The following is a 20,195-nucleotide window of genomic DNA, read 5'->3' as shown; positions in this document are numbered from 1 at the left end:
CAGAGAGATGCCTGCTGCTTCCACACCAGCCTTTTCTATGATGGCCAGAAGACTTTCAATCCTTTCATAGTCATGTGGATCAAGCAGATTGAGGTAACTGCTGATGGGGAGTGTGCAGGTGAAGATGTTTCACAGACGATGTGTGGACATTGTTGGATCCTGACCAGAGAACTCTGCATAAGGAAGTCAACCAGGAGAATTGTGGGATCACTGGCAGAGGAAGAGGGGGGCGGTGGGAGAGCACCGCGCCTGGCAGTGCGATCCCGGTGGGGTTCCATCGCAGCTGCCCCCCTGCGCTGGGCACCCCACCCCCATAATGCGCTGCATGCCCCGCCCCACCTGCTCTCCGCCCCCCGGTGCCGGGGCATGAAGCTCCGCAACTGCGTGGAATCATGGACCCTCTCGGTAAAACTCCCTTCAGCTCCTGGATGGCATTGTGCAAGGAGCGCCCCTACATCTCCAATCTGGGCAGCTTTTGCTTCAGCTGGGCCATACTTGCATTCAGCGCCACTGTATCTAGCATCCACTGGTCCACGGTCTCCCCTGCCAGGCACAGCTCTGCCTCTCTGGTCTCCCAACTGGGCAGCTAAATCCTCCTTGGCTTCCATGGCCTTGCAGCCAGCCATTTGCAGCTCCCAGATTCTCTGGGTTTGGCTCTTGATGGTCTCTTGCAGCAGCTGCAACTGCTCCACCAGCTGCTTCTCCCTCCCCTTGGCTCTGGGCCGAGGGCCTATTCCATTATTTATTTCATTCTCCACCCCAACCCATTTAGTCTTATCATTCCAGGGCCATCTTAAGGGGATCGGCCGCCCTGGTGCGACGATCCCCCGGCGCCCCCGGTAGGCCGCCTCTCCGCCCACCTCCCTCCCGCACTGGACGCCCCTCGGGAGGGGGGGTGGGCGAGCGGGGGATGAGGGGCGTGGCGCTGCAAGCAAGCCGCCCTCCGGAGCCCCAGCTGGAGTGCTGGGAAGGGCGCGCAAAGCCCTGCGCCGCTCCAGCGCCACACCCCTCATCCCCCAAGGGGCGGTCAGCGCGGGAGGGAGGTAGGCGAGCGGGGGATGAGGGGCGTGGCACTGGAGCGGCACAGGGCTTTGTGCGCCCTTCCAAGCGCTCCAGCTGGGGCTCCGGAGGGCAGCCGGCTTCCAAGTCGCCCGCCGGCGCGCGAGCCCGCCCGCCCGTGGGGGCGGGCGCGGGTTGGGGAGGGGGCGCATGGTATGCCGGCGGGCTCACGGGGCGCCCCTGGGGGGCTTGGCGCCCTGGTGCACCGCACCACCCAGCCCCTATGATGAGACGGCCCTGATTATAACTAATATCTATTAAATATTCCAATTGGAACGCTTCATAATAAAATTCTAAATTTGATATCCCCCATGCCATCTCCTCCTGAGGGGACTAATTTACTATATCTGGTGTTCTAGCTCTTTTACTATCAAAAATCCATTTTTAAAAAACCTTATTCCATGTTTTAAACCACTTCTTTTTAATTGACATTGCAATAACTTGGAATAGATTTAGCCCTACTTAAAATAGACAGTTGTTATTACAGAATTTGGATAGCCTCATTTTTAAAATCATTTTTATTAGTTTTCAAATAAAAACATCCAATTAACAGATCCATCAAATCATAATCCATTTAAAAATAATAAAATAAAGCCAAATTACAATTACAATTATTAATTTTTCCGGGCTTCCCATAGCCTGGACCTCTGAAGTATATCTCCAATATTCTCATTTCTGCCTTCTCATATTTTCCACATTCCAATCTTGATGCTTTAAAGTTCCCCATCCCTGGCTGTGCGATTCTCAATCATGTAAAAATCATATGTCCTTTCATCCATCAGGTACAGCTTTATTTGTGTATATATTTTCAACTGTCTATTTGCCAGTGTAGCTTTTCCTGACTTCATTCCAATCTTCCAATCCAGGCTGTTGTCCAAGCCTGTCCAAGTTGTTAAATTGTTACTGTTCACAATAAATTCCCAGTGTTAAATTGTTAAGCATACTGTTTGCAATATTGCAATGTAAATGAACTGTATTCCACAGATATGTCATTTGGCGATCAATCAGCTTTCCCAGAGACCACTCAACACCCCCCACCCCTTTGGCAAGGAGGGGGCTGCTGTCTTGGGTGCTCTCTGCTTGGTAGGGGCCAGGGGACCCCGAGCCCGTTTATTTCCAGGCAAACTACGGAACTGCCCTTTGTCATTGACAGCTCTGATTCTCTTATTTTGCTGTAATTGTTCTAAATTTTCAAACACAATATCACAGTTTCTGGTTTGCAGCTATAGGACTTCCATAGACTTTCATCCTGTATGGTTGACAGTGCTTTTTGTTCAAAGTTTCGTAATACACATTTTTGACAGAAGGTGTTAGGGCAAGTGTCACAGCAAATTAACTCTCTACCATCAGCACACCATCTATACTGATCACCATTTCCATCTGCACCACAGCTGATGCCTCTGCTCTTATAATAATCAAAGAAAGCCTTTTGGAACAGAGTCCAGTGAACCTGGAGTAGGGAAGAACAAAGTGAGGCTTGGCCGAAGCTTCAGCCCATTTTTTTCCAGAACAGTGTTTCTTGAGATGTACCAGTACATGTTAGAAAGGATTGTGACATTCGCCTTGTTTGGGACATTTATTAGCAAAAGTGAACTTCTTATAGCAGCGAATGATAGAATGAGGATGAATTGTAGTTGTTTGCTAGAGACACTTGACCGAACTTTTATAATTTATTATAGCAAATGTAAAGTATGCAGTCAATGTTTACAGCTGCTGTTTATAATTAAGTTGTAAAAAACTTACTGGTAATTGTAAACAGCAGCTGTAAACATTGACTGCATACTTTACATTTGCCATAATAAATTTTATATAAGTTATTCATTCTTTGAATACCAGACTTCCAGCAACACTCTGAAAGCATCTACACAATGTTGAAGTTTTCTCTAGATGTACACAGTAGGTGGCAACCTTTGCTTGGGAATTTTGAGGGGAATTTATAGTCTGTGCAGAGAGCTCAGCTGCCAAGAATGGCAGGAGCCTGGACATAGGATTTAATGGAGACAATTGGTTGCAGAATGGATCTCTCCTGCAAGAGAGGGCAACACGAAACAAGTGTGGCAGGGACTACAGCACCTAACCAACTACAAGGGCAATACGAGGAACATGGTTAAGGCTGATGATGTGTTAGCAGAGGAACTGAACAGCTTCGCCCGCTATGAGGTAGAAAGATCAAGTATCACGGCTCCTGCCTGCCAGCCTAAACTCTCAGCCACATATTCTATATGACCATCAAGTGAAAGCTGCATTGCGGGTGGTGAATTACAGTAAAGCTGCTGGACCAGATGGGGTGCTGGGAATAGTGGTAAAAAACTCTGATCAACTAGCAGGGGTCCTGACAAGGATTTTTAACATCTCCCTGCAGACTGCTTGTGTACCATCATGTTTGAAAGCAGCCACCATTGTCCCAGTCCCAAAGAAAACAGCAATTAACTGCTTAAATGACTACAGACCCATTGCATTAACATCTGTAGTGATGAAATGCTTTGAGAGACTGGTTCTTCAACACCTTAGGACACGTTTTCCACCCGATTTTGATGAACACCAGTTCGCTTATAGGAGAAATAGGTCAATAGATGATGCCATAGCCACAGCTTATCACCTTGCAGCGAGTCATCTGGAGAGACCGGGAATTAAGTCAGAATGCTGTTTATTGATTATAGCTTGGCCTTTAATACCATCCTTCTGGACATTCTTATTAAAAAGCTGATGGACCTGGACCTTTCTTCTACCATCTGTGATTGGATTAAAGACTTTCTGAGGGATCGCACACAAATAGTGAGGATTGGGCCTGTTACATCTACCTCTCTGAAGCTCAGCACTGGCACCCCACAGGGATGTACTCGTTGTATACATATGACTGTATTTCATCTGATCAATCCACTGTAATAAGTTTGCAGATGATACCACCATAATGGGTCTAATTACAGGTGGAGATGAATCTGCATATAGGGAGGAGGTTCAAAAAGTCTTGACATGGTGCCTGGAGAACAACCTGCACCTAAATATCAGTAAGACGAAGATGGTGTTGGACTTTTGGAGGAAGAGAGGGGAACTAGCCCCGTTGTATATCGGGGGGGGGGCTGTGTGGAGAGAGTCTCTTCCTTCAAATTCCTGGGAGTTTACCTTAGTGAAGACCTCACTTGGAAAATCAGTACAACCCAGGTGGTTAGGAAGGCCCAACAGAGACTCTATTTCCTAAGTGTCTTGCGTAGGAACATTGTCAAACAGAAACTGATGATCTCTTTCTACTGGTCCACAATAGAAAATGTCCTTTCATACTGCATTACAGTGTGGTACGCTGGTTTGACAGCCACGGACAGGAAGTCCCTACAGAGGGTGGTGAATACAGCACATGATATCATGGGCTGTCCCCTGAGTTCACTAGATGACATCGCAGGAGACTGCTGCCTCAGGAGAGCGAGGAAAATTCTCAGGGATGACTCACACCACGGCCAGCACCTCTTTAATCTCCTACCTTCGGGCAGGAGATATAGAAGTATAGTCAGCTGCACCAACAGGTTAAAGAACAGTTTTCATCCGTGGGCTGTTGAGCTGCTGAATGGAAAAAAAATAGTGGTGCAATTGACTTCCGACAAGCACACAGAGCGCGAACAAGACTGAGTGTGGGGGGGGGGTCGTTTAATTTCACTGCACGCAGGTGGTGCAGTGACAGTAAAGGTATTATTAATATTGTATTTTCTCTCCAGGGGCGGAGCAAGGGGGCGGGGGTTGGGCCGACCCAGGTACCGCCCTGGGGGGGGTGACAATTGGGGGCGGTTCCCCGCCCCCGAGATCAGTGCTGCCGGCGCATGGCAAGTTTTAAGGCTGCAGCGCGTGAACAGCAGCACAGACACTGTGCTGCTGTTCACGCGCTGCAGCCTTAAAACTTGCCGTGCCGCCGCACGGAAGGGGTGCCGGCCGCTCGCGCCCGCCATCTTGGGTGGACATGCGCAGTCCACCCAAGATGGCGGGCGCGAGCGGTCGGCACCCCTTCCGACCGTGCGGCGGTGGTGGTGGTGCGGCGCCCCTGTTTCTCTCTTCAGTGAGTGGAAAGATAACACTTTTTGTCTCTCGGCAGGTCAGTGCCCCATTCAGGATTGAGAGAGCAAAGGAAGTAGTGCTTCGTGATCGTGTTTTTTCCTGTGACACCACCCAAAACATTGCTCCAGCTCGTGGGAAGTCAGTCATCCCTGTGAGGTTCAGCCCACACACTGTGGGTGTAACGAGTGTGGACTACTTCACTGTTCTGCCTGCTGGGAGCAGCACCCATTCTGTGCTGAAGGTGATAGGTTCATGCAAAGGTACAAGGCAGTGAGAGCCCTTTTGCGTCTACATGCTTCATCAAAGCACGTATACCAGTTTTTCGCTCCTAATTCCAGCAGATTTGGGTTATGGTATCTTGCTGGATATTGAGCATGTAGAAAACATTTTGTTCAAAGATTTCAAAGCTGTGCTGGTGCTACTTTCTGATAGCATTTGCATTTGAGGAGTTGTGAGTTGTTGTATATTATAGTTAAGTTGCAACCAGAGGTTGTTTGGGTTGGACCCCTATTTGTGTTTGTTCTTGAGATTTTAGCAAAAGGAACCCTGCCCTCCTAGCAGAAAGAGGCTGACCCCATCTGGGTGGAGGGAGGGGGCCTCTGTGCATGTCTTCTTGCCACTGTGCAAGTGAGATTGTCTATATATTTGGGAGCACTGCTGAATGAAGATAAGTGATGAGGATCAACCACTTTTATAGCAACAATAATAACAACCAACCCTGGAGGGCAAGGAATTCGGAACTATTGGTATACAAAAACTAAAAACAACCTCCTTTCTCAATAGCAGCAATGGTGTGAAAATTGGCCTTGTTTGTCATTCTAGGTCCTGAGGTTTCCTTTCAGCACCCTGTTGTCTACTTTAGTTGCATTAACCTTGGAGAGTACTTAGTTCAACCCCTAGAGATGACCAATAACTCTGACGTTCCAGCCTACTATCAATTTAACATTGACTGCAAACAAAGTATCTTTTCCTTTGACCGTCCTGTTGGGATCTTGGATGGGATGTCCACTACCACACTGAAGGTCACCTTCCAACCCACCTACCCAATAATTTTCTACCGACGAGTGGTTTGCCTTGTTCATCATCAGGTAAGAGGGCTAGGATACATCTTCCATTGAAACAGGCCTGTTGGTTATGTGCCCCAGTCAAACAGCGGGTGGTTGAATGCCATTTCATGGAGAGAACAGGACCCTCTCTTTTCCCTGGTTATTGTGCTTTATCAAGCAAATATCCTTACATGGAAATGCTCAGGCTTTCTCAGGCCAATGCCTTATTTTCCACATCTTTCAGAGCTTTTCTTAAACATACCTAGAAGCACAGCATTTTATTCAAGCCCTAACCTCCATACCCCTGTAATGTGTGCCTAGACCTCAAGCCCTGACCTACTGCATCTTTTTTTCCTGCTTGATAGCTCTTGTCTCTCTTATGAACAGAAGTTTTGATTTTAAGTCATTACCCTGTTCTGAATTGTGTAGATAAAAGAAACTGGCTTTTGGGCTGATTTTGGAATGCAGGGAAGGATAGAGCATCTTCCCAAGGCAATTTCCTGCATTTCCAGTTCAAAGTGGTAGCATAAAAGCAAGAATGCATGAAGCAAGCTTAGAAGAATTCAGCAGCTTTCCCTTAGGATGCTCTGTTCTCAGAACAGAAGGCAACTGTCCAGAATGCACAACACTGCTGATTTTGCAGTGGTCTGTCAGCTGTAAGTACCATTAAAAGGGGAAGCACCTTGGTTGTGTTTGCTATGGAAGTTGGATGCACAGGAACAGAGCATCCTACCCCCTAAATGAAAGCTTTGTGGATACGTACAACCAGCACAGAATAGCTGCTGGAGTGCTGAGTGTGGACATGGGAAACACAGATTCACATCCCAGTTGGATGGACACAGACAAGTCATTATCTCCCAGCCTCATTTACTGGTTTGTTCACTGCAATTCCTTGTAGAAAGGTTGGGAAACTAATACTAAAACAAATGCACATAGTGCACTGCCTCTGCCAGTGTGTAATCTTTCTCATTTTAACAAAGACCAGCTCGCAAAAGCAGGAGACGATAACTGGAAAATTTGACTGAGGACCCCTTTAAATGCCGCCCTAACCACACCGGAGCTACTGGTATTTTTCTGTGAGCAGTTCCTGTACAGTTGGATGTTTAAATGACCACCCACATGGTCGATCTTTCTCATGGAATCTACCCAGAAACCCAAGGAGAAGCTTATTCTGTGATCAGATCCCACATGATTGGCCCTTTCACACCTGACATTTAAAGGCTCCCATAGTTGGTGGGGCAGCTGCTTATGGAAAAGTGCCCCTGGAGGGACAGGGAGGGATAAGGTTTAAAGGGCCCCCGGGACAACATATTAATGGGTGACAGTTGCAAAATTATATTCCGGAAAAGAATGCAGATGAAGTGGACTGTTCAGTCATTGTGTCTCTGCTGTTTCAGGATCCATTATTCATAGATTTGATTGGGACCTGCCACTCGGAAACAATGAACCCAAACATTCTGAGATTGAGCGACATTACCAGGTACAGGACACACATGGCCAGAGGACTGACCTTTTTCCCACCGGACATCCTGGGCACGATGTTGAAGGAGGGCAAGCTGTTGGTGGATGAAACCGGAGCTCTCACACTCCCACCGGAGGTACAGTACTCTGTTTTGCACCCCTGGAGGTAGATTCCACAGAATCAGTGATGTCTTGGTGCCCATGCTGAGTTTGCATGTAATCACAGTTGCTAGACTTTGAGTGCTTACTTAAGTACCAGAGTGCACTCTATTGAGTATAGCAGAGACGGGAAGCTCAGGCCTGGGGCTCAATGTTGTCTTCAGTAAGATGTTTCTCTTTGGTTTAGGCATACACCTCTCCTTTCCCTCCTTTTTAGATGCTGGAGGATAAGCCTCCTGAAGAGTACCCTACCCTTGAGCCCATGGTTGAATATTTCCATGACGGTGTAAGCAGTGACCTCACGGTGTTTCCTCCCCACGTTAGCCTTAGCATCAAGGAGTATGATTTTGGCTGTTGTGCAAAGCTTCAAGAGGTACAACCACTCCCTTTCTGCGCGACCAATCACACAAAGGGAAAAATCACAGTTATATGGACAAACAAGCCACATAGTCCTTTTCAAGTGATCCCAGAAATTTGCGACATCCCACCTCTGAAGACTATGGCTTTCCATGTCACCTTCAAGCCTTCTTCGCTTAATTCCATGTATGCAGCTGAACTGGAGGGCTTTGCCTTCTATAAGGTGAGTAGAAATTTGGTGTCCAAAGCATTGACATTTATGGCACAGAAATTCTAGCCTCGGCAGATCCACACCATATATTGAAGGCACATTCAATGCACTTTTAAAGCCTACGACTTCCTCCTAAGAAACTGTTGTTCCGTCCTCACAGAGCTAGAATACCCAGCACCCCCAACAAATTATAGTTCCCAGGATTCTTGGGGTGAAGCCATGTGCTTAAAGTGCATTTGACTGTGCTTAAATTTATGGTCCCATTGTCCTGGTTTCAGAATTTTCCCTGGTCACGAGGACAGCAAGAAAAAAAAGATGGTTCAGTCATCACAACGTGGGCTGGCTGGCTGGCTAGTACAGAACCTTTTGGCAAAAGCATTCTCTAGCAAAACGTTAAATTGCCACATCCACTGAGAAGACAAGAGGGAACAGATTTAAAAACAGAAATGATTATTAGTGATGGGATTCCTGCTGAAGGGCAGATTTGTTCTCTTTCTGCTACAAAATTCTGGCTTGGAACCCCATGGCAGGGCATTAAGGTAGAGCACAGATGAAGCCCTGCTGTATCGCGCTGCTCATCAGAGAGATCCCAGCACACCCTAGTTTGGTTGTAAGTCACTTTGGCTTGTTAAAGCATCTAACAAACCTTAAATTTTATAATATATATTTTTGTCACTGGCAGGTGCTGCGGAACTTCAACAACATTGAGGAGCCCATCACCATGTGCCCATCCTGGGACTTAGCCATCTCTTTGCGCGGACACACTTTTCAACCTGGGCGGCAGCACTTTATCCCAAAGTACAACTTGGACTGCCACAAGGTGAGAGGGATAGCCTTCACCTTCTGGGGTGGGGTGTTTCTCATCTACTGCCTGCAAAGTAGGAAGGATTCATTGTTAGTTTTGTGTGTCTGCAAAGTGCTTTACAATCTTTCTTTTGTTTCCCTGCAATAATGAGAAGTTGGTTTCTATTCTTTCCATTTTCAAGAAAGGAACAAATTTTGGTAAGTCATGACGAGGACACCCAGTGGCCACAGAGAGGAGCACTTGGTGCGCACTTCCCTTTGCATGTGCATCTGTATGTCGCCTCTGAATCACCCCCCTCCCTTCCAAAATGAGGTTAATTTTTGCACAGGTGTAGCTTGCAAAAGACTCCGGGATTGTAATCATTGGGTAGCTGTGCATGCATGGGATTTTAATTTTGTTCTTCTACACCAGTCAATAAAAGGGGTAGGAACATTAAACTCATGGACCTGATCTTGGAAAGTGAGCCGCATTTTATGTGGCCCTCATTGTTTTCTTTGTCTTTTGAAGAAGTGCAGCTTTTCCCAACTGGCTATTCAAGGCAGAGATGCTAAGAAGACAATAAATGCAGATGAGGTATTCCTCCAACCAAAGCCTCTTCCTGTCTTCTAGGTCTTCCCTCCGGTGAGCCCAAACATCACCACGTATCGCAGCATACTGCTCTCCAATGTCGGTACCACTGCCATAAGCTTCAGCCTAAGCCGGGAGAAGTGTCCTTCCATCCTAGTGAAGCCCAACAGTGGGTATATTGCACCTGGAGCTCACCAGGTCATTCTCCTCTCAACTTGCCCAGTCGAAACATCTATACAGCAGCACATCTTGTCCATGCAGTTCAATTTCTGGCCCTCCTTCACCCAGGTAGGGTCAGGAAGAGGTAGACTCTTCCTTTCATGCTCTGCCCCATTTTATCACTATATGGTAAAGAGGGACATACCCTTTCACCCTGTCTGTAACACCCTGGAATAGCTCAGTTGGTAAAGCATGAGGCTCTTAATCTCAGAGTTGTGGGTTCAAGCCTCACACTTGGCAAAAGATTCCTGCATTGCTGCGGGTTGGACTGCAATAGGATTCTGGTAGTCCCTTCCAATTCTACAGTTCTGTGACCCCTAATTTCCTTATCTTAATATTCTAATGATTTGGAGGCTAAGCACACCCCTGCTGTAATAGTTCAATGTGAGAGCATTTGTTTAGCCTTGGGAAAAAATGGCTACCCACTCAACCGACAGCAGCACCTTTTTAAAATCTCTTTTCTTTAGTTTGATGCTTCAATACTTGAGGTGTTTCTTTTGAGGAGCCACACTATTCATGTGACTTAATTTGTTTTAAACGGTTTTTAATGTTGTATTTTAAATTATTGTGATCCTCCTTGGGGCCTTAGGGTGAAGGGCGGGTAATAAATAAAAATAATTCTTTGATGCACTGGAAACCACATCTACCCTATTTTTTAAAAGTAGTATGGTTTTTGGTCGTCTTCCACATGGGCTGAATGAGGTTGAAGTATGCATTATTTTTGTTTTTCATTCTGTTTATCAGCTGCAAAATAGGTCCCAAGACAACTCGTAACACTTAAAATCAATAAAGAAATCTTATCTATTTTATCTTAAAACCAGTGTGTTTAATGGCACTTCTAGAACTTCACAAATGGAAAAAAATATTTTGGCAGTGTTGCCCTTGGGCCTCTTTCTGTGTACAGTATTGTCTCAGTTTTCCCAGGCCTGTCCATGCCAGCCTAGAACCTAGCTCAGCTTTCCTGTGAAAGTGCTGTGGCTTTCAAAATTGGCTGAAGATTCTTGCTGATGTTTGCTTCCTCAGGAGCTCCACCTTCAGAGCAGCGCTGAGCCCCTGGTCTTACTATTAGAAGGTGATGGCTGCCTGTACTTCAAACCCACATATGTGGGCAGCTCCTCCTCACGCACCTTCACTATCAAGAACTGCACCCGATTACCCATGCTCTTCAGGTGGAAAATCCAGCAGTCAGACAAAAACCTTTTATCTGTACAGCCTGCTGAAGGGTCTATATTGCCCAATGAAGCTTTGGTGAGTAGACCTTGGTCACTCTGTTTCCACTAAGCAATCTGAAGCAATTACATTGAAATACAGCACAGTCCTCCCTAGGCCAAGCCAAAGATACCAATGAATGTGAAACCAGTGCCAAAGACAAATGTTTTGTCAGATATATGGACTCACCCCTGCATGCTTCTGGAAGTGGGGAGGAGAGGAAGTTGGGTTCTCCCTGTGGGTTTCCCTGCATCCCTAGCAACCTGTTCACCCAGATGCTGCATCCCAGGAAGGCAGAGTGCTGTGAATCCCTGCTCAGCCTTCTCTCTTGCATGTGATTTCAGGCTCAGACATGGACCTTCACTCCCGGTGAGCAGATCAAATACCTTCTGCGGAGTTGGGTGACAGTGTGGAGAGAAGAAGAGATTCTGGAAGACAATACCCCAAAGACCGCCCGCTATATCCTGCGGGTTATCGGCGAAGGATCACAGGGCACTTTAACAGTAAGAGACAGCATACGGGGCAGGAAAAGTAATCAAGACCCTGATGAAAGAGGGTGGAAGTCCAATCACAGAGCTGATAGTTTAAGCATACCCAGATGACACCTGGCATTTATGGAAGCCTGGACATATCCCTTCCAGTTGGTAGTGCTACGAAGCCTCTACCTGCTGGCTAGTGCTTTTTTTCTAGAAAAAAAGTACTGCTCAGTTGCAAGGGGGGGTGTTGGAGGGTGAACACTCTGCACTTGCTCAGAGGCCCACTGTTCTTTTCCAACGCTGGCGTCATCACTTGGCACCAACAAACAGGCCAACAGGTTTTGGGAACGGCTTCGCAAGGCAGGCTGGAGGCTCTTATTCCTAAGAGCGCCCACTGTTTTTGCCGTCATCCAGCCCACAGTTGACCTTTGCTGGCAGAGCAGCATTTCCTGTCGCACGCTCGCCCCTTCCATGAGTGACATTACCCCACTGCTCTCCATGGCTGCCCTTCTGCAGCTTGCCACTGCGCTCTCTGGTGGGAAAATGGAGGGCCGTTTGTGGAGCAGCAGAGCGCCGAATGGCTCCTCTGGAATGCACTTGCTCCACCCTTTGGCCATGCTCAGCAGCAGTGCCCCAGCTTGCTCTGGCATGTGGATTTGCCTCCCAAGCCACTCAAGAGGCTGGGAGAAGAGGGTTTTGCTCAGGGAGATAGCTGCACCCACCAGAGAAGGTGAGCAGATTTGACAAAAAAATGTTCCCGGAACTCTGTTCTGGCGGGTTCCACCAGGGAAAAAAAGCGCTGCTGCTGGCAGTGATAGATTGAATAGTGATTCTAATGAGACCCTTGGCCTACCCCCCCCCCCCATTCTTTTCCCTCAGTGTATTAAATTTCAGAATTTATTTGCATGGAATACCCATTGTCAGTGTCACTTAATAAACTTCCTGTGTTGTGCTTGCTCTGCAGGGACAAAGAGAGCAGGTAGATGTTGGCAACATCCTGGTTGGCAGCACACAGTCATGTGAATTTGCCTTCTTTAACAACGGAACCTGCTGCTTAAAATACGTCCTTAGTGTGGAGCAGTTGATCACTGGACCATGTGACCCTGAAGAAGTTGCCAGTGACTCCTTAGGTATTTAATGGAAAGGCAGATTTCTTGTGCTTTGCAGCTGCCTAAAGTCTCGCTCCATACTCACAATTTCGTTTTTTGTCTTTACTCCTCACAGCAATAGAACTTGACCACTACAAAGGGACAATTCCTGCTCGGGGAAAGATCTTTGTACGTGGGATTATTAGGCCAACCCGTCAATTGCGCTACGTCTGGACAATCTATTATGCCATATCCACTCCCAAAGGTGAGAAATGGAAAGTATGAAAGCAGCCTCACACCAAGGATATTATTAATGGGGTGGCCTCAGCAGGGAGACGTTCCACACCAGATGAAAAGGCTCCATCTGTTTCACTACACGTCAAACCTATAGAAAACCTGTGCGGCTGAGGAATGAGTGGTTTGATAATGGAAGGTTTAGCCATAACTGTGGGATTGTGAGGCAGAAATAGAGCTCCCCTTTTTATCTTATTTGCTTCTGTCCTCCCCTATTCTGCCCTCAAATGAATATCTGGCATTGGGGTTCAGGGTCTCCTTTGTTAAACCTGAGGGCTTTCTCTCACAGTCGAAGAAAGTGTGGTCCCCAACTGTCATTTGTGGAAAGCTCATATAAACCCACTTCACTGGCAGTAATGCCTAAGACTTCCATGTGCAGTAATAGGCTGAACAGAAAAGGGAATAGCTCTGTTGTTGTTCACCCAAAATGCAAACTGGTTTGTAGGCTCTCAAACTGTAACAGGGAGTGGAGAAATTATGAAGGATGGTGCAGAAACCTCAGAGGTTTCTCACCCCTTCACCAAAAAGTAGATCCCACAAGCTTGACATCTGTCCTCCCTTGACTTCATTGTCAGTAACAATAGCCAGGAGGTGCTGGTGACACTTGCAGAACAAAGTTCAATTCAGCATTATTTGGGGAAAGAAATCATACCGCTGGTCCATCTGGTGCTGTAGCTTCTAGGTTTCAGATAGAGGTCTTTCCTATTTGGAGATACTGGGGATTGACTCTTAAGAGCGCCTGCTCTCATAACATATCCTCTAGCACTGAGCTGTGGCCCCCTTTCTAGGAACAGCATTTTGTTATTATCCATGCAGTAGAAAAACACAGAGTCTGCAAGAAGTAGCACAGCCTTGAGGGAGATTTGCAGTCCGCAGATGTGGGGAAAGGGAGACATTTAACATCTATAAAATAATAATAAAAGTTTTACTTTTATGATGACTAGTCTGCAAATCTGTTTTGTCTCCCCATGCAAGCCGCGAATCCTCTTGGGGAAAAGCAGCCGCTTTGCCAGGTGACAGCAACAGGTGTCTATCCATCCATCTGCATCACGGATGCCTGTGGGACAGGAAGTGCCAGTGGCCTCAGTAAGCTGTTTCTCTGGCGGCTTTTCTCTTTGGAGAGACTGAACCAGTATCTGGAACTAGATCCAACACCACAGGAGCTCACCTTCAGAGTGCCTACCAGGCATAGGTAAGAATAATTCGTCTTCTGCCAGATCCTGAACCCCTAGTTCTTCTGTTTCATACACAGGTACTCCTGATTTCCTCACAGTCTGAAACAACAGATTCCTTCCCTTTTCTATTCTGGCAAACAAGTGCTAGGAAATATGGTGTGAGTGTGAGCCAGACTTGGGATTTCCAGCCCCACCATGGAACACCTCCTCATGGATTTTTCTCACATCCTATTTCTCTTTCATTTGAAGCACACGGCTAATCCCTCCGGTTTACACTCCTGTCATGCTGGATTTCAACTTTGGTGCAGCTCCTGTCAGAAGTGTGCCCTCAGTAGTTGCGCTGATGCTACAAAACAATGGGGGGATACCCGTGAACTGGTGAGTAATCCTCACTTCCTGGCCCTAACGAAGGAGGGAATAGTTAGGACAGCCATGTAGAATTCTGATGGCAGGCATCTAGAACAGCCACCTACCCTAGCAGGAACTTACATAGGACTCACAGTGCAGACATGGCTTCTTTAACAAGCAGATACACAAACCCTCTGTTGGAAGGACTGCTGGTGGCCAGGTTGCAGGTCTTTATGTCCCAAAGGGCTCCTTGGCCCTCTGTATGGCACAACTAAATGTTTATGGCTTTAGAGATTCCTGCATTGCAGGGGGTTGGAGTAGATGACCCTTGGGGTCCCTTCCAACTCTGATTCCATGAACATACATTCCATACATGCATAGTAAAGACGGACTGATTGTGTCTGTTAGGAGAAGCATCTTAACAATAAGAGTGGTTCAGCAATGGAACCAATGGCCTAGGGTGCAGATGGGCTCCCTATTGCTAGAGATATTCGTAGAATCATAGAACTGCAGAGTTGGAAGGGACCCCCAAGGGATTCTGCAATGCCAGAATCATACCTAGGAGGCTTGACAGACAAGTGCTGAGGATACTCTAGCTCTCAATTCCTGCCTCAAGCAAGAAGTTGGACTAGGTGGCCCATTGTCAGCTTTTCCTGGGTGCAGCAGTTTATTTATTTATTTAAATTTTATGCATATTGTCCTGCTCAGCGTTGGGGAGCTTTGTCAATATGACCATAAGGCAGGCTGCTCTCTTGGTTTTCATATCTTGATTCTTTTTGGTTTCCAATATTAAGTGATGCCTTTTGTTTTGCTCTGCCTGCTTCCCAGGGCCTTTCTGTTTCCTTCTGACCAGAGGATTGAAATGGAATACTGGGCAGAAAGCACTGAGTTTGACCCCAGCGAACTGCATCAGATGCGGATCCAGGATAACCAGCTGTTTACCATTTCCCCCAAGGCAGGAAAGCTTCTTCCAGGGCAAGAGCAAACTATACACTTATCCTACAGGTACCTACATGCTGTGGTTCCTTCCTTCCCCATGTGGAAATTGATGCCAAACCCAAACGCCAAGGTCAACTCCTAATTAGCACCCACCAGCACAAGGGCCCATTGAGTATGCCATCTTCTGTCCTTGGGCATTATCAAGGTTGTCTTAAGTGTGACACCCAGGCAGAAAAAGTCACCATCATTGACATAGCCTTGCACCATGAAAAAGCCAACAGCTGCATGGATTGCATTTCCTCCAAAGCCCAATTTTTCAGTGCCTTGAGTTTGTAGAAAACAAGGCATTTCTAGGTGAACGTATCTGTCCAGACATATCTGTCCTCCTGGCTTTTTATGCAACAGTGCAGCTCTTAGCAGGTAAATGTATTGTTGCTAATCTGCTGTTTGAGGCAGGATTCTCCTGCTTAAAAGTCTGGAATGGTTTCATCTATGTGTTTCTGATATTGGTTTTTTGTTTCCCCCCGCCAGACATGATTTCATTGGCACTGATCGACTTCCAGTCCTGCTGAAGATCTCCCATGGCCGGGAAATTCTGGTACGATACTAGGCTGAGAGGTTCAGAAACTGTCCTCACTGGTGAGGATTTCCAAAACCCTTTCCTAGAGCCAGTCAGGCTCCTTTAATGGTATAGCAGTAGGAGACACTGTTTTCCTGAAGCTGCCTTCTCTTGGGTGGAGGGACAAAGTATGCCTTTTGGTATTATTATTATTAGTGCTTTTTTCTAGAAAAATACTCACCATGAAGTTGTTACAGTAAGTGACACACTTTTTAACAACCAAACAGAGTGATGCCAGTACGTACCCTTGAGTACCCCCCCCCGAAGCACTGATGCACTGATTATTAATAATTAAATTTATATACTGTCCTATACCCACAGGTCTCGGGTATCCACACCGTAACCTATCCTAGAACTATAGCTCTTCATGCATAGCCATATTTTATTTCTACTATTCTATTCACTGCACAGTAAGGCCACATGGATGGCAGAATTTCCCCTTCAGCAAGCACTTTTCTGGGAAGCATCCTCCCATTTCCAGCTCTCTGAAGCCTCCTCCTTCTGGCAGGGACCTCACTTTTGACTCGCATCCTGACTAGATAACTTTGTGGAGGGCTGTGGGGACAGATCATTCATCCCAAGCAGAAACACGAGCCACAGTCCTTTTATTACTTCATGCCATCTTCCCTTATGCCACTCGTGTTTCCTGTATTTGGTTGGTGTCAAATTCTGAACTTTGCCTGCCTTCCCTGTTTTTTTTCCTCTCTCCCCTTTGACTTGTCAGTTAGAGTCAAAGTCACCTTGTGCTCCAGTGGGCACCTTTCTCATGGCCCACTGAACCTCCACTAGGTGCCCAAGATTTCCTGTGAGAGTATTGTGTTCCCACATCACCCTTTATTGTTCTTTTCCCCGCTGCCCCACTTCAGGGACCATTGTCAGCTGAAAATCCAGCCTGTTGAGCAGGCTGTGAAAACACAAGGCTTAACTGTGCCTTTGTGCAAAGCCCTTGGATGGGCTCTCTTAGCTCTGCCCATTTGGCACAGGTCTTGATGGCTGCCCAGAGGGGCAGCTGAGTGCAGGGGTCCCGGCTGGGGGGCACACATCCTATTCAGCCAGGTGGCCAGAAACTCTTTAACTGCATGTTCCCTAAACCTCTTCAGTGGGAGAGTTAAAGAGGAGAATTCCTGACAATGCTGCCAAGCTATTCCCTGAAGTCATACTACTGCAACTATCGTTGAAGGGCAAGAGTGAAAGACCCTTCATTTCATACTGTTACACTTTCCTCTGCATGGCCCCTCTGAGTGAAGCAAGCACTAGATGTCTTCTGGTTTTGTAATCCGTGTGTTTGTGATCTGCGTGGCACAAACTAACAGTCTATTCCTCCCCCCACCCCTACAATTATTCTGCATCTGCAGCTGAACTTTATTGGTGTGACACTGCAAATGGAGCGCCGATACATTCACTTCACTTCAACCAAGCATATGTTCACGCCCATTGCTATTGGCACCTATGACCCTCCTAAACAGGTGAGGCATCAAAAGTCTTCCCCCCCACCGCCCCCACCCTCCCAACAGAATGTTGTAAAGCAATGAGGAGAAAAGAAAATTCAAAGGTCCAGATCTGTATGGGCCAGTACCTACCAAGAGAAGGAACAGTATAGAATTAAAGATAAACGGCGTTTCTGTGCACTCTGGCCTCCATCACAGTGTTCTGTTGTGCCAGAAGTGGTTCAGTCATGGTGGCCACATGACCTGGAAAGCTGTCTGCAGACAAACGCTGGCTCCCTCAGCCTGAAAGCAAGATGAGCGCTGCACCCCATAGTCTCCTTTGACTGGACTTAACCATCCAGAGGTCCTTTACCTTTACCTTTACTTAGTATAGAATTATCAACATGGAAAAAATTATGGAAAATCACAATAAAATTATCAGCATGTTATGCAATTAGAGAAGACATCCCAAAAATAATTTTCAGATGGTATTTAATGCCCAGCAAACTGGTTAAAATGTATAAAAGAGGCTCCAACTTACGGTATGTTGGAAATGTTTAGACAAGGAGGGATTGTTAATCCACATGTGGTGGTAATGCGAATTTGCAAAATAATAATAATACTGGGGAATGGTTTACTAAGAACTAAAGAAGATGCTTAAATGTTCCTTTCTGAAGAAGCCAGAAGCATTCCTGTTAGCTAAAATGGGACAGGAAATTCCAGATAAAGTAAAAAAATTCTTCCTTTATGTAACAGCAGTAGCAAGGGTACTATACGCAAAAATGTGGAAGGAGAGGAAAACCCCGACCAAAGACCAGCTTAAACTAATAGAATATGTAGAATTAGCCACGATCACAGCCAAAATAAGAAATACAAAGAGAAAAACAGTATGAAGCAAGTGGAAACAACTAGAGGAGTATTTAAAAAGAAGCAGTATAAATATAAATTTACAAGTAGGGTTAAACATATGAACACCAGAAAACACAACAAAGAGTGAAAGGAGGGGAAGGATTGGAAAGCTTTAGGAGTTGCAGCAAACCAAAGTGACTGGGTTAGGATGTCAAGGAAAGATAGGTTGGGAAGTCCAGATGAGAAGAGTTAGGAGATGATGTATGTAACTGGAATAATTATAACTGACTGTAAATGAAAAATGTGCAAACAAAAAGTAAAAGGGAAAAAAGAGAAGTAACAGGGTGATAGGTAGCAGAAGAAACGTCATGCTTTGGGCTAGAGTGATGCTACAAACTATAAAGTGAACATAGATTTTCTAGTGCTTTTTTTAAGGCCAATGCAATCATAGGGACATTTGCAGGGGAGGACTGGTCACCAATTGTCCTTTTCAGCAGCTACTCCATGCCATTTTAATTCATTTCCCGCAGAGGGTTCATCCAGAGTTCTGCTTGTCCCACTGCTTTCTCCCGGAAAACCTGCTATTTAACACTGAATCAGAGCAAACATCAATCAGGTTTTCTGTGTATTGATGTTTTCTCCGATTCAGCGCTAAGAAGGGGGCCTTCCCGCAGACAGCGGCGGAGCAAACAGAAAACAAGCTGAAAATTGCTTGGACCCATGCTTTCTAGGCCTAGGACAAGTGGAAGTGTGGATGCAGAGCTGTCAACCTTCCTTTTTTTTTTGCATTGGGAAACGGCCATAGCTGTCAACTTTCCCTTTTTTTGCAATGGGAAACAGCGCTGGAATAAGGGAATTTCCCACAAAAAAGGGAAAGTTGACAGCTATGGGATGAGCCCAGAGACTGGAATGTCTGAAAGGGGGTGGAGAACTGCTGGAGGAGCATTTGCATGGGAGAATCACTTAACACAAGGGTTCAGGACCCCACTTTCCCCCTGTTGATACTTCTCTATAAATCCCCCTCTGCTCCTGCATTTAATTTTCCTTTGTGCCCCAAAGTTAGACAGCACTCAACAGTCCACATTAGGAAAAAGTGGCACTACATGTTCATTTATCACACATTGATTGATCAAGTCTCTTGCATACATATTGTGGGAGAACCTTCTTCATCCTGATTTCATCCAGTCCATTTCATTTGCCACATAGCAGAGAATGATGTAAATAAAATACCTCAAAGAGAATCCTTCTCTCACATTGTTTCCTGAACTGTTCTAAGCATTCTGAGAAAATACTGCTGACTGGCTACCTGTCACAGATTGATATAGAACTTTGGAATTCTGCTAAGGAATAACATTTAAGATTGTAGCTGCCAGGCTTAGCTTTCCTCTAATGGGGACGCCATAGTAGAAGACCCAGAAGAAGCCACACCAGACCATGTGAACATATTGAAAGCCAGTGCTGACCAGTCTTTTCCCCTCTCTTCTTGCAGATCTATGAACTGTACAATGGAGGTGCCACAACTGCAGTGTATGAAATCCAAGTGGATGCTCTGATGAAAGTACAGGAAGAGAATTACCACCATGGGGTGTTTGTCTGCCTGAATCCAAGAGGAGAGATTGGTCCAGGCTTGACAGCACACACGGAATGGATCTTTTCACCACTGGAAGCCAAAATGTACTCGGTGAGGCTGGCACCTTTGGGAATTTGTGTCTCATACCATTCCTACCTAGCTGATTAGAACTTTCTTCTTTGACTGCCCTTATTCACATGAGTTCTAATACATTCCCATATTGTTCATTGCTGCATAACTCCTGCTGGGGCAGCTGCTTCTTGGTCCTTCCAACTT

General features: G+C 46.2%; 1 protein-coding gene across 3 annotated transcripts in view; it reads left to right on the top strand.

Annotated features, from left to right (window-relative positions):
• Positions 1-20,195, top strand: part of CFAP65 (cilia and flagella associated protein 65) — a 42,210-nt gene that overhangs the window by 7,951 nt on the left and 14,064 nt on the right. For all 3 annotated transcript variants that reach the window (XM_033160727.1, XM_033160718.1, XM_033160711.1), the window contains 16 exons: positions 5,138-5,360; positions 5,923-6,188; positions 7,544-7,744; positions 7,984-8,346; positions 9,017-9,154; positions 9,749-9,994; positions 10,949-11,173; positions 11,479-11,637; positions 12,575-12,740; positions 12,835-12,963; positions 13,968-14,184; positions 14,417-14,545; positions 15,344-15,520; positions 15,986-16,052; positions 17,429-17,539; positions 19,839-20,030. In XM_033160727.1, coding sequence (XP_033016618.1) covers positions 5,138-5,360; positions 5,923-6,188; positions 7,544-7,744; positions 7,984-8,346; positions 9,017-9,154; positions 9,749-9,994; positions 10,949-11,173; positions 11,479-11,637; positions 12,575-12,740; positions 12,835-12,963; positions 13,968-14,184; positions 14,417-14,545; positions 15,344-15,520; positions 15,986-16,052; positions 17,429-17,539; positions 19,839-20,030 — 3,009 coding nt within the window. The remainder of the gene's footprint in view (positions 1-5,137; positions 5,361-5,922; positions 6,189-7,543; positions 7,745-7,983; positions 8,347-9,016; positions 9,155-9,748; positions 9,995-10,948; positions 11,174-11,478; positions 11,638-12,574; positions 12,741-12,834; positions 12,964-13,967; positions 14,185-14,416; positions 14,546-15,343; positions 15,521-15,985; positions 16,053-17,428; positions 17,540-19,838; positions 20,031-20,195) is intronic.

Source organism: Lacerta agilis, chromosome 1, assembly GCF_009819535.1.
Source record: "Lacerta agilis isolate rLacAgi1 chromosome 1, rLacAgi1.pri, whole genome shotgun sequence".
NCBI classification, from domain to species: Eukaryota; Metazoa; Chordata; class Lepidosauria; order Squamata; family Lacertidae; genus Lacerta; species Lacerta agilis.
The sequence above is the reverse complement of the archived record's forward strand: the minus strand, read 5'-3'. Positions and strand labels throughout refer to the sequence as shown.